The sequence below is a fragment of the Accipiter gentilis genome, chromosome 1, assembly GCF_929443795.1.
Source record: "Accipiter gentilis chromosome 1, bAccGen1.1, whole genome shotgun sequence".
Classification (NCBI taxonomy): domain Eukaryota; kingdom Metazoa; phylum Chordata; class Aves; order Accipitriformes; family Accipitridae; genus Astur; species Astur gentilis.
Window position 1 is genome coordinate 49,356,744 of NC_064880.1, and position 21,555 is coordinate 49,378,298.

At 35.3% G+C, this 21,555-nt stretch overlaps 1 protein-coding gene across 1 annotated transcript in view; it reads right to left on the minus strand.

Moving 5' to 3' along the window:
- Positions 1–21,555, minus strand: part of LRP1B (LDL receptor related protein 1B) — a 591,173-nt gene that overhangs the window by 101,730 nt on the left and 467,888 nt on the right. The window contains exons 58-60 of the mRNA XM_049799136.1: positions 18,675–18,797; positions 14,813–14,994; positions 11,247–11,446 (exon numbers count right to left, since the gene is read on the minus strand). Coding sequence (XP_049655093.1) covers positions 11,247–11,446; positions 14,813–14,994; positions 18,675–18,797 — 505 coding nt within the window. The remainder of the gene's footprint in view (positions 1–11,246; positions 11,447–14,812; positions 14,995–18,674; positions 18,798–21,555) is intronic.

A 21,555-nucleotide genomic window follows, 5' to 3' on the forward strand; every position in this document is an offset into this window, starting at 1 on the left:
GGTACATCTGCAAAACTGCAGGAAATTCCCCACTGATTTTAAAGGGCAGTTTCTAATGAGAAATACAAACCGGGCTGACAGAAGAAGCAGGAAGAACAGCAGAAAGAGAAACTGCTAGTCTGAGTGAAACCCTGAAGCTATCCATAAACCTATTTATTTTATTTTTGCTTGAGTTCTGGAAAAGTATTTCATCGTATAAATTATGACCCTTACTGCTACTTTTGACAACAAAATCAGGATGTCAAAGATACCACTCCAGTCTTTCTAAATAAAACAAATGTGCTTTTTTCTTTGTCTGTTTTATCTTATTCTGATCACAGTTAAGATTAAAACTAGAATGAACGGGCATGTAAAAGACTTAGTGCACATGAAGAGGACTTACATAGGATTTCATAGTCTTTATTATTCCCGAACAATGGAAAATACGTCTAGCGGTCATCCTCTTTTTGGCCATCCAGGAATTACAAGTAAAGACCCTATCCTGAGTACAGATGTGTGAGTAAATGCTTACTTTTGTTTCTGTGTATGTTTGTGGGTTGCGATACACGTTATCCTAGCTTCAATGGATTATGCATACATCAGAATGCAGATGAAACTTTACAGTCGTGAACAAAAGAAGATCCAGAAGAGTAACACATACTGTCTGAATTGTCTCATTAATAGGGAACCTAAGTTAAATATGTGGCATAAAATGTTAAATATTACAGTTGGACCACTGCATTTCACAAAACTGTTCATTGACTCAAGTACATTTTTCTTTGATTTTTTTTTTTAAAGCCAATTCCATAAGCACCAGGTTTAAAAGCTTAAATCTTCCAATTACCTTAAAAACAAAACCACAATATCAAACACAATGTAACAAATATTATACTCCCTTTTTTATGTTCTTTAAAAGGGTTTAAAAGCTTAAATCTTCCAATTACCTTAAAAACAAAACCACAATATCAAACACAATGTAACAAATATTATACTCCCTTTTTTATGTTCTTTAAAAGAAGTATGACCTGTTTCTAAAAACTGGATTTTCCATTATTACCACATATTGCTCAAAAGTTGAAACTCTCAGTGGTTTAAACACTCACAGATTAGGGTTGTAGTTTGTCCTGCCACTATTTCTTATTTCTGAGTAACTTTGTAAGTTTAAGTGGCTTCTGCATTAAAGCCAACTTTTCATTAAGTAATGTTCAACACAAACTTGATCAACATGGTTTCAGAAGCTTGCACTATTTATATCTGTAAAAGCTATATGTATTCTGTTGTGACCATGAGACTTAGAGAAAGTTATTAAAAAAATAATTAATCAATGAAGCAATGAATGGACCGTTAAATAAAATAGTACAAATTAATAAATGTAAGTACAAACCTATGTAAAGTAAAACACAAAGAAAATAAGTATAGTATCACTGGATACAAATATTTCTTATAAAAATTCTAAGCATACCATAAAAATATACAAATTCTTATGAAATAAGAATTAATGATGATTACATAATATAAAAAGGTCTTATAAAAATTCTTCTAAGCTGACCACAGAACTCAATGTATTTTCTTGCACTTGATACATCCGTAAAGACTGAGAGAAGTTTCTGGAAACAGGCATTCAATGGCAGATAATTCTGATTTACTTTATTGTTTAAGGAATAGTTCTATCATAGCTGAATATTATTTTTCTTTAACTTTTAGTATATTATAAACAATGGAGCATCAGAACTGTTGACATGTAACAGGTTATAAAAATCTACAGTTCACATCAACTACGAATGACCGAAAAAATTGAACAAAAAGCTGTGAGAGAATTTTTACATCTTATTTTCTGACGGAACAGTAAAATAGTCTCTCATGCTCTTTATTCTTTGCCCTTTGAGGATATCAGTGTTACAAGCTTTCCAAAATTTCAGGTGGTGACAGGTATTGATTTAGCATAAATGTATGTAGTAGAAGAAACATCCACTTTCTTTCTTCAGTCCTTCCTTTAACTTCAAGAGAACCTTGGCTGCATTACTGATCTACCTCTTCATAAATGACTTACATTAGTTATACTTTGCAATACTAATTACTAACCTCACAGCATACATTATGGTGTGAATCATGGTTTTAAGCAGGAAAGCAAGACTAATTGCTCTCCTTTCTTTGGCAGGTACTGTGGAAATGGACCGCTTTCTAAAAAAATCAAAGTGAAGCCAGGCTAGTCATAACTGATAAGTACCTCTGCTTCCCCTGCACCACCTATTTGAAATCATTTAAACAAGATGTCTACTTGACAATCCATTAGTAAGAAAGTAATGTATTCTGTTAAACACAAAAATTACATTACACCAACATAAGGGTCAGATCTAGACAAGCAATTTCATGGAGAATTTAAATAGTCATATTTTAACACAGAACCATGAGAATTGCACTCACTTAGTATTAATTACTTTCTAGAATGACCTATGTATTCAACAGATTTTTTTTTTTCTTTTAAGGTTTCTCATAATAATGTCACCCTATGGCCTCTATGAAAGCTTCCGAAATTGGGTTAAGTAAGCTGAAGCCCAATCCATATCTCAAAACACTCACCAAAAATAACTAATAAAACAGCCTGCCTGCAGACCAATAATCCAATGGATACACCTCTAGCAGTCTCTAAGTATTTACTAGACCAATGCTTACTACACATGCTTTTTTTCCCCTCATTGTTAGAGCATCAAATCCTTAGATAATGCCTTGTAACCCATGGATATTACTTCTCTCTTGGTTGAAAAAATCTCAGCAAGTATATCTGAAGTGCAGTTCAATCAGAAAAGGGGTAAGTGCCCAACTGCCATAGGACTCAGACTCCATCATCACGGACAGGGCACTGGACAGCTGCTGTGGCATACGGGAGGGGGCAAGAAGTGCCTTTACCCCTTTCATAAACCCTTGCCTGAACAGTACTACTCAGCTGACTGCTTCCAGCTGAGTCCCAAATAGTTATTTCAGTGACTCAAGTTCCTTAGAGCTTACGATGTATCTCAAAATATATATGCCAATTTTCATATACAGCAACATACGCTCTGTATCATGTATGAGTACAAAATGCTTTACTTTGTGCCAGCAACAGAATCGTATTAATTCGAAGCGATACTTTGATTTTCGAGACCCTGCTCTTCTTACTTACGTAATAAAATGCATTATGGGGGTATAGTCAACAACTTATAATTATGAAGGACAAAAAACATGGAATGCAAAATCATCACCGTAAGTCATTTCTGAGGAAAATCTGCACCTGAAATTTGCTTTTGTGATTGCTTTTCCTACCACAGCTGCCTCCTACCAGAGATGGGCAATTCCCTCCTTTTCTAACAGGCCTTCTACTGCCACCTCTAGCTCTCCTCTGAGGTTTCATTTTATACATAAATCATGAATTCTCTTACACTGAATGCTAATCCCAAACAGTGCTTGACCAAACAACAAGGAGATGAGAAATGGCATAAGAAAGAGAAGGTAGAAAAGAGAAGGAATGCACAGGCCTATCAGAAAGCTGCAGAAAATAGGAGAAAGAAATACAGGTGGGTAGTAAAAGAGAAAAAAGGGGATGCTTGCAACAGATCAGCAGTGGAAAATAAAAATTATGGGATACTTGAACACAAATAAAAACGACAAAAAAGGCAGATAAAGTGTCGCATGAACTTAAGGGAAGAAGAGCCATATGTCTCCGTAAGAGGGAACATGATTATGCAGACATTGCAGAAGCATGCACAGACTTAAAATGTACATCTCTTTCTCTCTCCTCAATTTTGTACTAATTTTGATCCAAGAATATAAATTCATATGCTGTAAGTCATATCTGTGACAAAAATGTCTACTTTTCACCTGTGTGAACTCTGTTTCCCTTATATTTTCTGAGTACCTCTACTTAAGCATAAAAAACATTCATTTGATTTCAGGGGTGAAAAACATGCCATCTAGGATTTAACTACAAAACGTGCTTACTGAAGAAGCTGTACGGAAGAAGGGAAACCCAGTCTCACCCAGCTCTTATTGAAACACAAATATTTCCAAAAGTAAAAGCAAATTAACTAAATTGAACAATGAAAAAAAAAAAAAAAAAGTCTCATTGTCAGCTGGTAAAATCCACGTGCCAAGAAAAAGCGTCCTTAAAAAAGGAGAAACGCTGACTTCTTCTAACAAATAAACACTACAAAAATATCTGGACTCTATCATGTCCACCAAGGTTAGATTTTCTTTGGCATTCGGCTCCTCTTTAAGCTGAAGCTGGCTAATCACTTCCGAGCTAGAAAGAGATCTGTCCCTTCCCTTTCCAAAAAGAAGGGACTGCAACCTTGCCATGCCCTTGTGCAAAGTCTACAAGAAGAGAAGGGGTGACAGATTCCTCTCACGCTGCTCCCAAAAATGCATTCACCCAGCTAGAGTTCCAGTGCTGGTCAGTAACTGCTAAAGGTAATTAATTGCTGTTACGCAACATTTTAAATAACCTTCTTGCCCCACCGTGGCATTAGAACAGTTTCTGTTTAAGAATTTTGGCACCCGAAGACAGAATATTTACATTGGTAATCAAACCTTAAAAACCAGGCTACATTATTTTGCATTCCACTCTGTGAAACTCTTCATTTTCTGAGCTGCAATAAAATAAAATTAGAATAAAAAGCCTACTGGCATCTTGACCCAAATGGAACCAGTGACAAACTCTTAGGAAGAATTAAGGATCCTCCAAAGACAAACTGCATCAAGGAAGAACAACGCTTAATAAAAAAATAGCCATTATACCTACAAAAACAAATAAGCTTGGAAATTGCTGATCTTCTCTTGTGCTGCAATTACTGGCCCATACTGTCCTCTTTCTATTTTAACTGCCTTGTAATCATTTTTGTCTCATTTTATATTCAACTTGTAATCTCTTTGAGACGTAGTCAATACTTTTTTATTTCTGTATAGTACTTACTCCTGGTACTTGCTCCTTTTGATAAAGAACTTGAAGTGCTTAGACAATGAAGTTAATAATGAATAACGACAATAAGATTATGTCTATTAAGCTTGTGAAAAAGTATGTAATTTTGACAGATGTAATTAAATTTAAGTATGTTACATTAAAACACTAATTTTTTTAAAGATGAGACATTTTATAATCACTGTTACTTTTATTGAATTGACACTTTGTTTAAAGAACCAAACCTGTCAAACTCAATGAACAGAAAAAAAATTATTCATAGAATATATACATTAATTCCAGTAATTGAAGCCATGTTTCACAGAAAAAAAAACCCCTATGCATGAACACACTTTTACGATGATATTACTGATATTTTTAATAACAACAAGTGCACGTGTACATATTTCTTTCTACAAGTGTAATATATACATCACACATCCATACTGGCTAAGCATGGAAGATACAAGTCCTGGCATTAAGTGGTAGGATATTTTGCCAGTCAAAAAATGTAACTGAAAGTGAAAACGGAGAATACTTCAGTATAATAAACTCACACAAAAATTGTTTTACATCCCAAAACTACTATCACAAAAGAAGCAGGAAATTTAGACTTAAATCTAAACATCTAAGGCACAAATGTATCTGTGGTATTAAAGCTGACTGTTACATACGACTTATAATGATACCATGAGAAGAGATGAATAAATTTTCAAAAGTCTGCCTACAAAATCAGTTGATCAAATCTAGGACTGAAATATTTTATTGTCCCACTTTAAAATGTTTTATTGCCTTTTTAATTTCACTGTGAGCAGTTGTTCATATGCCAGTTACCCCGTAGCAGTACGGAGTAGCATGCTGTCACAGCGGTGATTGTTCTCAAATATATACAAGTTATTATTCAAGTAGAACGGCTCACAGTGTGCTAATGAGTTTCCAAGATTCTTTAATTATTTTTCAGATTTACAGAGACCATTTACATGCCTACTAGCCCCTACACCTTAGTTTCGTGCCTTGCTGCTGGTTTCCATATTCATCCCCACTCTGCCCCCCAAGCTATTCCTTCCTTCGGCTTTGCCTCTCCATGCTCCTGCCGGGATTGTCTCCTGCCACCGCCCAGCTACGAGCACATGAACTGCTAAGCCCCTTTGGCTTATTTCATTTAGCTTCTACCTCAACTACAGGAGCTGTTCCAACGCTCTGCAACTTTCTTCATCAAGAGCCTTCTGCTTTTGATTGCGTTGATATGAACTGGGAGAGACCTTGTGACAGAAAAACCCCTGTATTTTATGTTCTCTGTTCTTACAGGAACAACTGCATGGCAAGTAATGCCCATCCTTTAAAATTTGTGATGGCGCATGTCCAGCACATGTTCTCTGTTCTTACAGGAACAACTGCATGGCAAGTAATGCCCATCCTTTAAAATTTGTGATGGCGCATGTCCAGCACATAGGGAAATACACGGTGAATGTCTGCTAAGTTTTTAATGAGTATGTAGAAAAATTAATTTCAGAAGTTTATAATCTAAACAAATATGGGCATATTATCACAAGAACAGTGGAAGATGCAGAAACCAACCTGTTGGCAACCTTCATAAACTGGGCTCCATAAACTGGAGACTGTGGAACCTTAAGAGTAATGTGACTGTGTGAATTGCCTTTAATATAGGTGAATCTGTGTATTTTTCCTTTAAAAGAGATAGAATACAATAAAATAAAATAATAAGATTTAGGAAGACATATGAATTGGAGAATTTTATCTGAACAACTATGAAAAGTGAATCTAGAATGCAATAGTGGAGGTGAAGCAATTATCAGTTTGTGCTATCAGATGTGGCTATAACGAGTAATTCTATAGACTCCTCAAAAGCTGGGGAAAAAATTGTTGCAATATCAGAACTACTGTTTATTTCTCATCTGCTGTGAGAAACCCTCTTTTCAGACTTCTCTAACTTTTGAACTATGAAAACTGCAGTATAAATCTGGAAGGAATTAGTTTATGATTACTTCTACATTAGGAGAATGTCATAAATAACCGGATTTACTCTTTTATAAAACTCTGGTGGCAGAGTTCAGAATTAGACACAAATACTCACTTTCTACCTACAAAGCCCATACAATCAGCAATCTTTGAAATTACAGGTGCTAAAAATGAAAAAGAAGGTTATAATCTCCCCAAACCTTATACTTGATACTTTAAAACTTGCACATATGTACACCAGTTCTGAGGTTTGTAAACACTCAGGCAGAAGCCAATTTTGAAGAAAAGGTTTTTCAAATTGAGATACTATAGGAAAGTTTCTCTCTGCTAACTATATTACAACTAAGGAAGTAATTTACAAATACTTAATTCATTTAAGGTTCAACACTTTTTCATTGCTTAATTTTCATGCCCCTGTAAAATGAAGCAATGAAGCGCTCAACTTTGGTTTTCACAGTATAAAACATCAAAGAACTCCACACAGTTAAGGACTAATCTCAGCTCAGAGAAGCTTCTGTACTTCCTAAACTGGACTATCAGATTCCACTTTTATAGTTTCATTATACTGAAATTCTCATCTTCAAAGAATGAAATGGGAAAATGGTAGGCACCTCTGGGTTTTAAGAGCTCTGAAGGATAGGAAAACCTGCATGAGGCAATCAGATACCCAGGGAACTGCGAAGCTTGCATTTCCTCTGGGCAGTGGGAACCAAAAGCAGCTGTTAAGTCTGACAAATTCTTAAATGTTTTATTTTAAAGCTCACAGAAGTAAACCAGCTTAGTGCTTAGCCAGATTAGTGCTTCAATGCTTGCTTAATCATTTACTGTGCATAACATTTGTGAATGCTGCAGTGCTAAATTGGCTAAGCTCTAAAGACAGTTTACATAATCAAGCATTAAACTTCAAATAGATAAGCAAGGTCATTGCTGCCCCTAGCGCCAGGAAGAGCTCCCAAGTACTGTAAGATTTCTGGCCTAGTTAGCATGTTTTCAAAGTTCTTACTAGGACTCCCTTGATAATTATAAAAGCCCATTTCTCTATTGAAATGCAGAGGAACTTTCCAAGAGAAAAGTAGCAGATGTTCTCTTTTCCTGAAAAATCTTTAAGATTCATAATAAAGAAAGAAAAAAAAGAATTGTAAAAAAGTGTTAACACTAAGACCTAAATCCATGTGAACTCCCATTTCATGGAATAAACACTCCTTGGTTTAACATACAGGCTGTCAATAATTAGTCTAAGATTGTTCTCTTTGTCCTCAAGATATATCTAGTGCAGAGCACAGACCACTGCAGTCTATCTCATACAATAATATCTCTTTATGATACAAGATCCACCCATTCTGACAAGATAATTATTTGTTGGGTCTTTGTGAAATCTGTGTCACATTTTCTGATATATTTGTAACAGGTAACTTAAGAACCAAAAAACATATGCTCAGAAAAAACTCACAGCAAGCTAGCCTTATCCTCAAAGGTCACAGAAACAGGTTAAAAAATACATGGCTTACAATAACTAGCACTTCAGAATGCATTACTCACATGATTCCCGTTTAGACTTTTTTCTCTGCTCCACGAGTATGTATTTTATGGTCATCGTATCTGTGCCTTTATCCTTCTCCATTTGAAAACAAAGGATAGAATAAGCTCAACCATCCCTTAGTTAACTCTGACAAGACAAAGTGTCTTAAAATGACAAAGGAAAATGGACCATGAAATCCATATGAACAATATGTCTTCAAGAAACACAGTTATCACAAGATATAAAACTAATCTTTCTCATTTAAGTGCTTATCAACATGGACTACAGTTTCTCATATCAAAAGGCTAGAAGGGATTACAGTTTCACCTCTTCTAAACCCCAACCACTGAAATTCCCTGAGCTTCCCTTATTAAGGCAATTATTTTGCAATGGTTAAATCTTATCTTCCAGAAATATTTCTAGTCTTGTGCTGAAGCATGAAGACACGCAAAATTTATTTGGTGGTTTGTTCCAGGAGAAAGGGGGGGGGGGGGGGTGGCAGGGAGAAGATTCTGATTAAAGACAAATTGATCATTATGTAGGATTTTTGCAAAATTCTCAAAGCACCCTTTGGAGAACCTACAGGGATGTTCATCCGTTTCAGACACCAAGTATTCTATTGCTTCTTTGTCAAATCCACAGAAACTTTTCTACAACTTGATTTTGGGTTGATAATCCCATTTTGAGTGAAGCTCCTGACAATAGGAAGTGACAAACAGCATTACCTAAGGAGAAAAATCTTCCTCCTACATAATTTAAATACCTTGGAATGTTTTTCCGAAAGCACATTTCTTATTGCTTGAATATTTATATATCATCTGTACTTCGAACAGACACATTCTCAAAAGTAGTAAGATACCAGGTTTACACAACATCACTGTCACTTTTGGAGCTTGCCTCAGATATTTAACCGGTACCAAATTTTTATAAATTTTCATCCACAAATGGAGATGGTAAAACTATCAGGCACGAAAGCCTGATACATACAGAATGTCCAGTAGTACTTGACTTCTAACACTTTCACTGTAATACCTAGAGAGTCAGACATGCTCCTTAAACAGTCATGAACGCATTCAGCTGTCTCAAACCAGCAGTGGTGATGCTCTGTTGAACGGGAAAGAGAATTTGTTGTATGAAACTGCTCTTCGCTGGCAGCAGCTCTGGCTTTGTGACAAATTTCCTTCTTCTCTAGGTTCACATCTCCTTGGGGGAAGACATTAACTCCGTGAATATAAAAGCATTTGAAGCTGATTTTAGCCACTCAGGCAAGAGAAATCCATAGGCTGGAGACCAAGGCAATGGACACCAAAGACAGCATGACTAGAATTTTGCAGATATCTTCTGAAATTTAGTGACAGGAGGACATCTTCTGAGAAAGAAAAGTTCTGAAACTTTCGGGTTGAAAGAGAAAATTGAGCAAAGTTTGACCACTGCAGTCAGGTTAGGGCTAAGAGAGACACATTGGCTATTATTTACTTCTTCTTTCCTTTGAAAGATGCAGAAAGAAGAGTAACAAGATAATTGCATGAGAACAAAATAGCAGGATAGCAGCACAGGGAATAACATCAAGAGGAGTACGGTGTTTTGCTTCATCTGTCAGAGAAACAGACTGTCAGCAGGAATCCAGCTGGCACTCGGGGGTATGTGTATGCAAGTACTGCTTAGGTGAGCAGGTTACAACTGTCCCGTGTCTGTTACAAACCCCATGGAAGTTAATGCTGAGATTAATGGGCATGTTTAGAGCTCTCATAGCTACTGCTGTAGTCTCTCCAATCTACCATCTCAAATAACTGCCATTGAGTTGTTCATTACCTATTTATAACTTACTATTCATGAATACGAGGGCTAGAAAACTTTTTTGTTTGTTTGTTCTTGTTTTATTTCACAATGAAGCTTCAAGCTGAAAATAGAGTAGTTATTTCATGAACTGTAGTTTGGAGAAAACCTGGAGGCACTCAGTATGAGATAAAAGCCTAAAAAAGCCCAAAGCATGAAGTTTTACCAGCATAGCAGCAGTTCTGATTTTTGGGTAAAACTTGTGGAAGGGAGCTCAATTACAGAGTTTCATCTCAAAAAAAACCCAACCCCAACACACTGATACTGAGTATTTCATATATTTGAGTTAAAGTGAAAGATCTTTAGTCATACCATTTGGAATATGAGAACTATTCATCATAGTGTAAAATTTAATTTTTTTTTTTAAACACTTCATAGGTAAAAGATACTAGCTTTTTAATTATCTCTCAGGTGAGAAGCAGAACACAGGGATAAAGATTACTTCATTACGTAAGTATTTCAAAAATCATTCTTTTACCCATCTACCAGGAAAGGCCCAAATTACATTTGCAATACTGGTCTTATTATTGACCCATGCTGAGCAGACTAATGGGCATTTCCAGGCTTTCTCAGGCTGGAGAAAAGGCTGCTTCTAGCCACATTGTGACACATGTCACACAGGACATATCCCTTTCACTTTTAACAGCCAAGTTTCACTGGCTTTGCAACTTGGTCGAGAACATCTGTGCAAATACACACTAGAATACAGAATTGACAGGGCAGGCTCTGATTGTTGAGTCTGTTCCTAGAGCTTCTGTTTTCATTTGACATTTTTTCCACGGACCTGTATTACTGCATGTTTTAAAAAATAGTCACAATGGAGAGGGAATATGAAAAGCAACTTTTAAAATATAGATAAAAAGGAAACAATGTATCAATAAAGGTTGCAAAAATGTTTTAAAGTACAGGTTTTACCTAATTACACATAACATGCAAAGCACCTTCAGTTTCAAAATTATCAAAAAGAGAAACACAAATAAAAAACCCCAGCTATTGACCAACCTTTATGTCTGTGAGATCCATCCATGTCAGAAAACTCAATATGATTTTCATCAGCCCAATACAGTCTGTGGTTGACATAATCTATTGTAAGAGCCATAGGTCTTGATATCTGTGTTTCTATGACAACTGTTTGACTGGAGCCATCCATACCAACACGGCCAATGTGAGGATACTCGCAGCAATCAATCCAGTATAAGTACCTATAAAACAAAATACAACAGCTGCTTTGTTTAGAGATGCAAAAATAGTAAGAGTAAATAATTAATTTATTTAGTTGAGCTCAAGAGTAAATGAGTAATTATTTGATAATATTTCCATTTTCCAGGTAGATATTTGGGTTTTTCTAGACCTGTCTGTAAATGAGTGTGCTAAATGTAAAGGGTTTGAATAGGACAGTCCTCATGTTAATGTGATTTCATCAAATTAATTATGGACCAGTAAAAAATGCATTTAAATTGCTTAGTCTTGATACCTTAGAATTTGAGTACCGCCCAGATTGGACTTCTTGAATCTCATACCCTACAAAAATGGCATCACCACTAAATTTATGACAAATATTGTATTACAGTTCCTTTTTTTTTTTTTTTTTTTAATACATATATACAAAACCTTGTTTTGTTGTTATTAGTAATATGATGCAAAAATCATATCACTTCAGGAAGTACTAGATCGAAAACATTAGAACAGTTTCTCACATGAAGGGCTTAAAAGTGGGTAAAGCACTGAGAGAGACTGTTGGAAAGCTGAGTAGCAATTTTCTCCTCAATATGCTATTTAGCCACAATACAGAGCATGTTTTTCAAAGAAAAAGAAGTCGTCTTATTATTTGGTACATGGATGCATGTTGCTAATGTTGTATGCCATCACTTAGAACCTCAGGACAGATCTTTCCAGCCAGGAAAGCTTTTGGACAGGCTTTAAAAACCCAGATGCAGCTCACGTTCTTAATAGCCACTTGGAACGCTATTTGTGTGCAGGAGAAAATGGTGGCCCTACGAATAGCTACAGGTATCCTACAAAACACAGGTGCAATATGCTGGCACTGAGCCTGCTCCACATAAGCAGTAGAGAAAGGGAACTTTCTCCACTGACTCCAACAGAAAACTTTTCCTTTGGAAACGTATCATTGCTATTGTATGGCATCAGCAATATAGTTGATGTAGCATTTCTCATTTGTGAGAAAACCCCCCCTAAGAGACGATTAATACTACTTCAAATAGTAACTCTGAATTTGAAATGCAAACACAGCTTTTATTTCCAGTAGCTTTCATATTAAAACAAACAAAGATATTTATTAAAAAAAAAAAGAAAAAAAAAGGACCTTGGCCTTGGAAAGCTAAGTCTGTACACATACTGTCCACTGAGCAGAAGCACAATAAAGTTTATTATGCCTGTGTATATCTAAACCTTCCTGGATGACTCAGACTCTCCGTACAAACTTTGCAGAGTTAATTTTTGCATACACAGGGAACATACCCTGGATGTCCAGGCAACCACGGACAGATACCATGTATTGGTACCTTGAATACATTTAAGAAATGTCTACATCCTCCCTGCCAAATTTTATGGGGAAGAAAGTGTAGTTACAGGAAAATTCAATGCTAGTTCTAAGAATTGGTAGAAAATGGCTTTTCTATTTAAAAAAGTAAAGTACATAGGTTAAACTTCTTAACGAGGAATTACACTGCTTTTCTTTGTTCAGGTGGAGCCCAGACCAACTCAACAATTTTCTCCTGTCACTGACGCTTGAGATGATTACTTGAACCTTAGGATTTAGAGATGGAAAAGAATCATTAATTGGCCATGATACTAGAGGAGTGTTATAAGACACTACAGTAGTTTTATTCATCCAGGTTATGCAAATGTATCCTAGTGTTCCACAAACCAGAAAGTATTACATACGGAATCCAGATCTGAAAAGACATAGGGCAAACTTTCCATAGTCTGTATTTTATTTATTCAGGAACTAGATAATAATTTAAGTATTACTATTCAAAAGTATCATTTTTCTTGAAGATTATATGCAGCATAAATATTTGTTTAAGAGAATACATTTGGTTAGAAATTCACCAGGTTTTAATGACTTTCAAATAAATGTACACTGATGTTTTAGTGGGTAGTGTTAATATAGAAGATGGTTTACTGGCAAATAGAGAGGCCTCTGTTTACGAGGCATTAACTGCATATTGAGCCATGCAGACCCAGTGACCAGTGGCTGTGGCACTACACATATTGTCACATAAACAGGAAATACCTCAATGTTTTTATGCACTTTCTGTTTCAAGAATATAAACTCTTTCTTCTTCTATCGTCTGAATTAGATGCTGGCATGAAGTGGTTAGGTGGCTTATTTGAGTCTAATACTGATTTGGTTTTGATCAAATTGAAATGGCTGGAAAGTTTCTGTTTGGAAAAAAAACAAACCACCAACCAAACAGGAAAAAATAAAAAGGGCTTGTATCTCTTGGGGTTGGACAATTTGACCTTCAGTGGTCCCTTCCAACCTCAACTATTCTGTGATTCAGTGAAAATCAAATACTAAATAAGTTTGTTAATGGAAAGATGATTTCTCTTCTTTCATTCTTTCTAAAATTAATAGTATTAGGTTAATTTTCTCAAGGACATCAATTTTATGGGAAGAAATATAATCTTTTAAAATTATAGTATAACTGTGAAAAAAAATGTCCATGGTCCCTATAGCTCTCACACCAGTCAAGAAATCAAAAATGGTGGTGGTGCTCAAAACTGCACTCAGAATACCAGCACAAATTTATATTAATAAATAAATCATAAGTCATGCAATAATTAATAAAATTAACAATTAAAGGTACCGGTTAGCAAACTACTCTAACTAGGCAGTTCTCACTTCTTATCGTTGTTGCAATAAATTTTTCAAGCATGTTGATAATTTCAAATTTCTGAAAACTAAAATTAGAAACTAAGCCTCTTAAAATAAACTCCATGTAGTCTAAGAATTAATCAGTCCAGTTATTAGACATGTGTGAAAATCAAAACTTTAATTTAAAAAAGGCAAAAGCTATCTTCAAATTATGCGGGGTTAAACATTGTCACTCGTAGATTAACATGCAAAAACTACCAGAAAAAAGTCTTCAAATATGTGGTAGTTGAATGGCCTAAATTATGTTGGAAACTAGTAAACACAGAAGAGTGCTAACAAGACAGTTCAGTGAATAAATGAAACAAAATGTAAGAATTGTCTTCCATGTAAGATGAACCTTTTGTTGTGTAGTAACACACTTCTTAAAAAAAGACAGGGGTATTTTTTGAAATATCTGCTTTCCTCCTACCAAAAGAAAACACTGACAGAGTAGTAAATATAACAAAATATGGTTTAGTACCTGCATTTATCTTTCAATTATACCAATTTTATATGTAATGATGATATAGTAAGCATTGGTAATGCATTTTAGACTACTGATATCCAGTGTAGCTGAAAGTCAGATAATAAAAAACTGATTAGTATTTCCTATCTTTGTTTTTTACACACATATTTAAATATAAAATTATGATTAAATATGAATTACTGCAAAATGGCTGCTTCATACCCAGCTTGAGGATCTAAGGACAGATCTCTAGGAAACTTCACTCTCTTGCTCACAAGGACGGTAGGGTATAAGCCACTGAGTTTAGACACCTCAATAATTCTCTTTTCAGTATCAGACCAATAGAGATTCTTCCCAATCCAGTCGACAGCCAATGCATTGGGAACAGCTGTATTGTGGACTACCTAGAAAAGCAAAAATTACATAAATTATTCATCTAAATACTGGGAAAAGGAACAACAATTCAAGAGTTACTAATACCAAAATACTGAGAAGTTGGATATACGATACAGTCACATACAACATGCGAAAAATAGGTCTTGTTCCCTGTTAAACACTGACACTTCTGAAGTAATGACACTTCTTGAGTAACTAAGAAAACGTGACACTTTCCTTATAGTAAGGGAGAATGGAGAACATCATGGTGTGATATATATATCTCAAATCTCCAACTTCCCTGCATTATGCACTAACTTTTAAGAATTCTGTATCTTTCATTTTTCATCTTAAGTTTCTAATTTTCCTTTTAATTTAAAAAAAAAAAAAAAGAAAAAAAAATATTTTTCCATTTACTGTTCTGTTTATTTTTCACAGAACCAAATGGAGATCAGGCTTCTCCCCCCATAGCGTGCCCTTAAACAAATCTGCTTATTAGCTCACCATTTCTCTCACCAGTCTACATCAGCATATATTTCATTTTAATATCGCAGTAGTGCCTGTCATATGTCATCGTGACAGATAGACCATAAAGGCACTCAACTCAGACAAAAAAAGATTACCTAGCTGGAAAGTAAATACCATGGACTTATTTCCAACATTCATGTGGCAGAAGAAAGAGGAACTTTCTAAGAATTAGTTACATTTCAAAAGGACAACATTATTAAGGAATAAACTAAGAAACGGAAGCAATTTACTGACCTACTGGAAAGCCTATGCTCTACTGATAGGGATGTGTTATTCTCAAGGTTTTTGATGACTTGAGTAATTCTGAGACTTGAAGAAATGCCTCTAAATATACACGATTACAAATCTCATCATGATTGTATGATTCGATCTTGCTTGGCTGGGAGGTCTGCATGTTAAGTGTTGAGTGACATTTAAATATTCCCAGTCATTACAGTCCAGCTTCTAGGCTTAAAAATTCTATTCCTGATAAGGTCTATTCTGACCTATTCTATTCCTGATTACATCCTGATTAGGTCTGTGCAACTAGAACTTAAGGGGGCGGGGGGCGGGGGGGGGAATCAGAGAGCAGTACTTGAAAATATTTGAGATTTCTTAAGTACTATAATGGGTTTATTACTGTAGTGTACATTCTAATTTACTGTCATCTTCACCACCAAAAGCATGTGCAATAGCGTATAAACTTTACATGTAAACCTGATTATATATAACTGAATGTGTTATTTTTAATTTTATTTACCATTTGAGGATACTAAAAAGCCTTCAAGACTAGAAGGGATACTGTGAGATAGTTTAAACCAATTTTACAGTTATGAATATGTAAAAGCACCCTTTCAGGTTAGTATATTATTTATCACCTCATAAAATCTTTTTAGAATTAAAACCAGGCATGCAACAATTTTTTAATATGAATAAAACACTTTATTTTCTAATTCCTTAGCACTACCAGCTTCACTGTTTTATAAATGTGTAATTGCAGCAACCGCTGCGCTGCAACACGGGACACTTCACATAGACATGGATAGGTCTGCTACACTATCTAGAAGCATCAACCAAAGTAATTAGACTCTCTTTTCTGATGACTTTTCCTTTGGAGAGTCACTTTAAGCTCACTGAGATTACCAGTGTGACATTTAACGTACACAATCCAGCTTACTACAGCATTTTCCAATAACAGATTTCATTTGAATGTACAATACTATACCTAAACCACCGAGTTAATGCTTGAACACATTTATGTGAAAATTTGTTGCTTCAGTTGTAGAAATATCTCCTCCGTGATCAGACGCAGAAGAAAAATGAGATGTCATCAGGTTTCCCAGAGCAAGAAAGCTAGAGTTGGTATGCTGAAAAGATGCTATCTTCTAAAACGGAAATCCTAGCTAATCTATCAAATAGTATCATTTACATTAACAGTGTATTTATTTATAGTAAATAGTAAAAAAAGAAGTATGAAGGAAATGAAATAAGAAATTCATACTTCAGGGGAAAAGGCTGTCAACCGTAAAACCTCTCTGTTGTGACAAAAAAAATTTGAAATATTTAAATAGGTTTGCTGGGAAACTAATTATTTGTAAAATCAATTATTAAATATGTGCTATGGTAACCTATTAAAAACTAAGTCAAAGAGACATAAAGTTATCATTTGGCACTGGATAAAAGACAGCTACAATGTATAATTCTTTTGCGCATAATCTTAGCTTTTAGAGGCCAAACCCGGGCCAAGTTTTTCAGTGAAAAAGCCAAATATTCTTATGAAAATTAAATGTACTTATTTTCACAATTTTTGCTTTGAATTTGGCATCCTATTTGAGTAAAATCTCCATCAACATGACACTCATTCTGTAAATTGCAAAATATTAATGAAGGAAAAAAAGAAATATCCTGCATGCTCCCAACCTAATTTTCTTCTACTGTTTGTTTAAATTTCTGAAACCTTTCCTTAAAAAATGAAAATATTATTAAATCATTAGAAAGCAAAAGGCATTTTTTTATACTCTCCCACCTGGCAGTTACAACTTTTTCACTGGGAAAAATTCTTTGTTCTTGAAATAGTTATGATCAGAAAGAAAAAGTCTGGGGTCATCCCCAGTCCTGAAGACATTCCCTAAAATACCAAAATACAGATTCATGCAGAATGGACAAGAAGCTGAATAGGATGCTTTGTAAAATGTTTAAAGGCAATAAATATGATTCAAGTATTTAATGGGTTTTGAACGCTACACTTACCTGTCTCCTATTTTTTCCAGGAAAAACCTTTGTAGGCACTCACTAGATCTTTTGAATGCATGCTGGATTTTAGTTTTACTCCAATGGAATTAGAGTGCCATAACTTACACTCACCCATATTTTTTTTTTAAGTTCTAAGAACAATTATTTCAGTGTGAAGGATGTAAATAAGGTTCACTGACATCAGTTTCAAACCTTAACCCTCAAAAAGACTAAACTCGGTATGCTCTGAAGATGTGTCAGTCCACGGACAAAGCTGCAAATGAAAAATAGAATTGTTTTGCCTCTGTGTAATTTACTGGTGTACAATGAGGGAACAAAATTCACAGAACATGTTACTGCTCATTTGTTCCATGTTTAAGAGGGTCAGACATAAGAGAATAAGCAAAAAAGAATTCCGTACTGCTTATCACAAATTCTGGAAGAATGTTCCTGTAAATCAACAATTTTGCTTAACAGTGGATTTGTGAACTTATTCCCCTACAGAAGCAAAACAGGCTGTGCAGAAATAGGAGCGCAGCTTTACCCTGGATTATTCACAGCAAAGACACTGAGTTACTATCATTATCAGTGCAGCGGAGATGAGACAAAACCAAACTGAAGATCACAGGAAATAGTATATGAAGAAGTAACACATCAGTGTATTTACACAGCTTACACCTCATTATACCTATTCTTGTTTTGGTGTCCTGTAAACCACACTGAACTGCCAATTCAGTCAACTGTCAATTAAGTCATAAGGAATTTAGCTCATAAATACAGTCCTCTGAGTCCCTATCTCTACTTCAAATAAGATACAAATGCAATTAAATTTTACTAGGACTTGCTAGCTCATGCTGTGTTTGCAGGCATCCACCAAAACCTCACAATCTGGGTTAAAAGCATGAAGGAGCATTTCCCAAAGTACTCAAAAAATTTAATTCTAGTAGTGACATTATTAATCCCAAATTACCTTGATGTCACTTCCATTTAAACACATTCTGTTTATGCGACTGCCATTTGGTCTGCTGGAATCAATCCAATAGATGAACTCTTCTCTATAGTCGAAGTCTATTGCAATCACATTGTTCAGCCCCTAAAAACAGAAAAAAAAAGAAAGTCCATTTATTCAAATGTTTGACTACAGACTGTCAGATAGCATTCAGAATGCAAAATACATTGCATGTAATATTCAAAATGCTTTATTTTACTGACTGCGTGTTTTTGAACTACCTCTCTCATTTTTCCATACATTACTTGTAAACAGTCAGAATAAGATAAAAATTGTAACAGAAATAAATATGGTGACAAAGAACTATCTCACTTCAAAAATAGAGATGACGTATGAACCTAAATGAAGGTTCTGCATTTTTCTTTCCTATTATTAAAATGAACGTTAGTAGTAAATACATTAACTTTTGCTCAATTTCTCTGTTAATTACTACCTTTGGCATTACTTTGGCAAATGATGACATTCATTCTGTAACAATAAACTCAGAAATAGCATAAAATTTATTATCTTCACTTAATGAAAGCATTTAATTATTAATATAAATTAATCAGGAATTCAAACCTGTGCTGTTCCAAAAAGCATTAATTTTAATTCCTGAATAAGGAGGTCTTAAATTCTTAGATGCTATATTATAGGTACTGTGTACATATATATATGTGTATACACACACACACAGGGGTAGTATCTAGTTAAAGCGTGAAAGTTAGAGAGCCAGCAGGCATCTGGAAGTCTCGTATAGCTCCAGTTACTAAGCCAATACGTTGGAAGAAAGAGTGGTGATCAGATCTGAGGTAGTCCTACAGGTTGGAAAGAGCAGTCATATAATAATGGCTTTTCATCCCAAATGGCAGATAAGAAAGAAAGGTGCTGCATTCAGATGATGGCTCTTATTTCCTTATCTGAGAATAGGAAAGCCTTGCTCCATAATCTGCTTATCATTCTGATATGTAGTGAAATCACAATTATTCTTAATACACAAAGATGTTGTTATCAATCAAAGATGGAGCAGCAGTGGTAAAAAGAACAGATGCAGTCTGCACTCCTTTTAAAACCCCAGGATCAGTTAATCAATTCCCTTATCAGCCCAATGACATTCTATTCTCGGGTAGATCAGCAACTTCCCTCATTAACGTCATTCACAGTTGTAGAGGGGATGTGCTGCACTAGCCGACTAAAATAAACAACTAAGAACAACACTATTTAATTGTACAGAAAGTGATACACTGCTCATCTGCCAACTACTGCAGTGCAATACTGTAAATCTATCTTTTGATCAAAATGTAGAGGAAAAGAGTGATTAGGCTGCGCAAACCACCATTAAAGAAAGCCTGAAACAATACAGTGTTGGAGGACCACTCTCATTTTCAAAAATCCATACGCACAGTGTTGTAACAAAACCAACTGCAGCTCTGTCAGTCATAACTGTGCTGCAAAACACTTCTCCTGTCTCTTTTTCTCCTATTAGTATAAATGCATCGACAGATAAACCCCCATCCCAAATCTTTAACAAAAGAGCCAACAGGTGAATGAGTACAAAAGACTACCAAAAATCTGTAACATTCTAGAAATCAAAGTCAGTAATTTGTGAAAAATTAGCCTTGTATCTACATATTCTACAACACTGTAAAAGTTTCTTAAGTATTAAGACTAATAAATAGAATTGACTGCTTGCAAGTCTTGGCTGTCAAATGTTTTATTTTGGGTCAGTTTAGTTCCAATATTTATCAGAACATCAACCGGAGGTACATCTGCAATAGAGTTCTCTGTCCAGACAACATCTCCTCTTTGTGATCTACATGTCACGGTCTAAGTCCTCCTAGCATAATTCTTGGTCATTTCTCACGTAATCTGCTTTTAGAAGGAATAGGGAAGTTTTCAAATGGCATCAGCTGCATTAGCCTGTCATCTTAAACCTGTGGTTTTGTTTGTTTCTGTTACACACAGCACATGGTACCCTAGGTCGTGATTTGTGTTCCCTTGGTGCCCCAATTAATAAAAATCACAAATAATGAGGAGGAATCTCTCTATCTACTCTGTCTATGGAAACCCTAAGGATTTTGATGACTAGGAGTGAAGGAGATGGAAGGGAAAGAACATACATGAGACACAGTTCAAACAGTTGTACTGTTTATGTATATTTGAAGGAAAAAAAAAAAGAGAGAGGAAAAAGCTGGCTTGTAGCAACTCAGAGAAGACTGAATGAGCTCCTACTTTCAGCTCCTTTACTCTGAGTTTATATGAGCAACTGTTAGAATGGCAAAGCACAGATCAAATACACAGAGAAAGATGGTTTCGCTCCTTTGCCAGAGCAGCTCTGGTATTTGCCTTTATCTAGTAGATGTGTAAGAAAGAGCTGATCCATCATAACATTACAAGGACAAAAAGATGTCCTTATGAGGAAGACAGCCCACCTGTTCTGCTGGTATAGCTCCCTCTTTTGCTTTCAAATCTGGATGCTTTTAAAAATGCGGTATTTGTAGGATCAAAGGCCAGTAGGTTCAACAGCAGAGCTATTTATTAGACTAGTGAATTAATGGGATATGGAAAACACAGATTCTCTTCAATGGCTGGAGCTACACGGTCTCTAATGTACTGAAGAGGAGTCCATTAAAGTCAAGACTGATGAAGCTCTGAGACAATCTGTCAGCACCAACCATAAAGAAAATTTACTGTTGCTCCCCTCTTTTCACAGGCTTCTATTAATAGATATACCAGCAAAAGAGGAGAGAGGCAGTGAGATGTAAATGAGAGGTAGTCAGAAGGATTTCAGAAGAACAAACAGACTTCAACATAATGCTTGCTATGCTTAAATAAAGTCAATGTTTAATGCAAGATGGTTAAT